General features: G+C 44.2%; 1 protein-coding gene across 1 annotated transcript in view; it reads right to left on the bottom strand.

Annotated features, from left to right (window-relative positions):
• Positions 1-2,570, bottom strand: part of GSKIP (GSK3B interacting protein) — a 16,701-nt gene that overhangs the window by 3,595 nt on the left and 10,536 nt on the right. Inside the window, exon 4 of the mRNA XM_006839606.1 lies at positions 1,255-1,342. Coding sequence (XP_006839669.1) covers positions 1,255-1,342 — 88 coding nt within the window. The remainder of the gene's footprint in view (positions 1-1,254; positions 1,343-2,570) is intronic.

Below are 2,570 nucleotides of genomic sequence, written 5' to 3'. Positions count from 1 at the left end.
TGAAACAAAGTATGATAGGATGAATGTAAAGATAATGTTCACCCATGTAAACTAACACATAATTCACAATAAAAACAAACAAAAGAAGTGGCTAATGCTCAACCATTTCAAGAGGTACTAGATGATCAAGAACCAAAGGTACTGAAGGAAGAAATCCAAGGTGCATTGAAGGCATTGGCAAAAAGCAAGGTTCCAGGAATTGACAGAAGACAAATTGAAATCTTTCAACAGAGGCAGCACTGGAGGCGCTCACTCATCTATGTTAAGAAATCTGGAAGACAACTACCTCGCCAACTGATTGGAAGAGATTCTTATCTGTGCCCATTCCAAAGAACAGCAACTCAACAGAATTGTGGAAATCATTGAACAATATCATTAATATCACATGAAGGTAAAATTTTGCTGGTTAATTAAAAAGTGGTTGCATCGTGCACTGGCAGGGAGGTAAGCAGGATTCAGAAGTGAATGTAGAATAAGGGAGATCATTACTTATGTCAGATGGATCTTGGGTGAAAGCAGAGAATACCAGAACAATGTAATTTGTGCTTTACGGATTGAAAGTATTTGATTGTGTAGATCATGAAAAACTATGAACAATATTGTGAAGAATGGAAATTCTGGAACACTTCATTGTGTTCATGAAAAACCTGTACAGAGACCAAGACGTAATCATTACAACAGAATAAGGGGATACTGAAGGAATCACAATCAGGTAAGGACTGTATCCTTCCTTCCACCGTGTATTCAGTGTGTATAATCTGAGAAGCTGGATTATGTGAAGAATGCAGTACCAGGACTAGAGGAAGGCTCATATCACACACCCCTGATTGCTTGAAGCGAAAAGGACTCCTTACTGACGAAGGTCAAAGACTGCAGCCTTCAGTATGGATTGCACCTCAATGTAAGGAAAAGAGAAACTCTCACAAGCAGATCAACAGTTAACATCATGATGCACGGAGAGAAGACTGAAGGAAGGAATGGACAGGAAAGAGTGGATGGAAATGGTAAATGCAAAAGGGACTGGGAGACTGCTCTTAGGCTGTGGGGACTGCAATCAATGTAACGCATGAATCCATGTGCGTGAATCACTGAATGGAAAATCAGAGTGCTATGTAAACTTCCACCCAATTTACAAGAAAGAAGACAAAAGTCCCTTCCTGTGACCCAGTCTCAGGACTGTCGTCCATAAAAGGTTGAGGGCAGAGTTCTGAAGTCAGCGCGGCACCTGCTGAAAGTTCAGTGATTTCTGCTCACCTGCCCAGCCTCTGCAGTGCTTTAGGGGTCAGCGGACTAGCACCACTGCTGCCCTGCTGTGTGGCAAGTGTGCCAACGTGCCATGGCACTGGGAGAGAAGTGGGCTAGTGTTTTGTGGGAATGTGAGCTATACACTTTTCATGCTCCTAACACCTGGAGTCTGGTGTGGTGCTGTTGGTTAATGTGCTGGACTACAAGGTTGGTTTGAACCACAAGGTCGGTGGTTCAAGCTCACCCCGCACCTTGGAAACCCTACACAGGGTTACTATGGGTCAGAACTGACTCCACAGCATTTAACAACAAAAACACCACCTGGCATGAGCCACGAGAGCAGTGTGATGCTTTGGCTGGAGAGAAGTGTCTTCCACAAGCTGACACCTGTCTGTTGTACAGCACCCCCAATGATTATGTGCTAGCTAAGGGGGAGAGTGCAAAAGAAACCCAGCCCAATCCAAACCCAGTGCCCTCAAGTCGCTTCCGACTCCTCAGGGCTTCTGAGACTAAACCTTCACGGGAGCACACAGTCTCACTGTTCTCTGCCACAACATCAGCAGCGCTTCCTGAGCAAAAAAAAGAAACTATTACGTACCTTCGTTATTGGTATTAGGTGCCTGGTATTAGGTGCAACCATAATTATACACAACAGAACAAAACACCGCTCAGTCCTGGGCCTTCCTCACAGTTGTCGTTACACTCCAGTCCACTGCAGCTGCCCCTGTGCCAATCCATCTCATTGAGGGCCTTCCTTTTGTTCACTGACCCTCCAATTTACTAAGCATGATGTCCTTACTCAGAGACTGGGTCCTCCTGAGAATATGTCTGAAGTATGAGAGACATACCTTTATCACCTTGGTTGTTAAGTACCGTCAACTCTGTTCCAACCCATAGGGACCCTGTTTAGGGTTTTCGAGGAGCAGCTGGTGAGCTTCAACTGCCGACCTTGTGGTTCAAACCAACTTTGCAGTCCAGCGCGTTAACCCACAGTGCCACACCAGTACCACCCAGTAATAACTACTATTGACGTCATAGAACATTTTACTTCATTTTTCCTTCTATGACTTTTCTTTTTCTTAATAGATTATCATATGTGTAGTTTCTTGTCTTTTCATGTAGGACTCCTCATGTGTGGTGCTTTAGGATAAGCACTGGACTACTTGGATCAACTATCAACACTCACGGAAGCAGCAGCCAAGAAATCAAATGACGTATTGCATTAGGCAAATATGCTGCACAAGACCTTTTTAAAGTGTTCAAGAGCAAAGATGGCAGCTTGAGGACTAAGGTGCGCCTGACCCAAGCCATGGTATTTTCAATAA

This window comes from Chrysochloris asiatica, unplaced genomic scaffold (genome assembly GCF_000296735.1).
Source record: "Chrysochloris asiatica unplaced genomic scaffold, ChrAsi1.0 scaffold00025, whole genome shotgun sequence".
Classification (NCBI taxonomy): Eukaryota; Metazoa; Chordata; class Mammalia; order Afrosoricida; family Chrysochloridae; genus Chrysochloris; species Chrysochloris asiatica.
The sequence above is the reverse complement of the archived record's forward strand: the minus strand, read 5'-3'. Positions and strand labels throughout refer to the sequence as shown.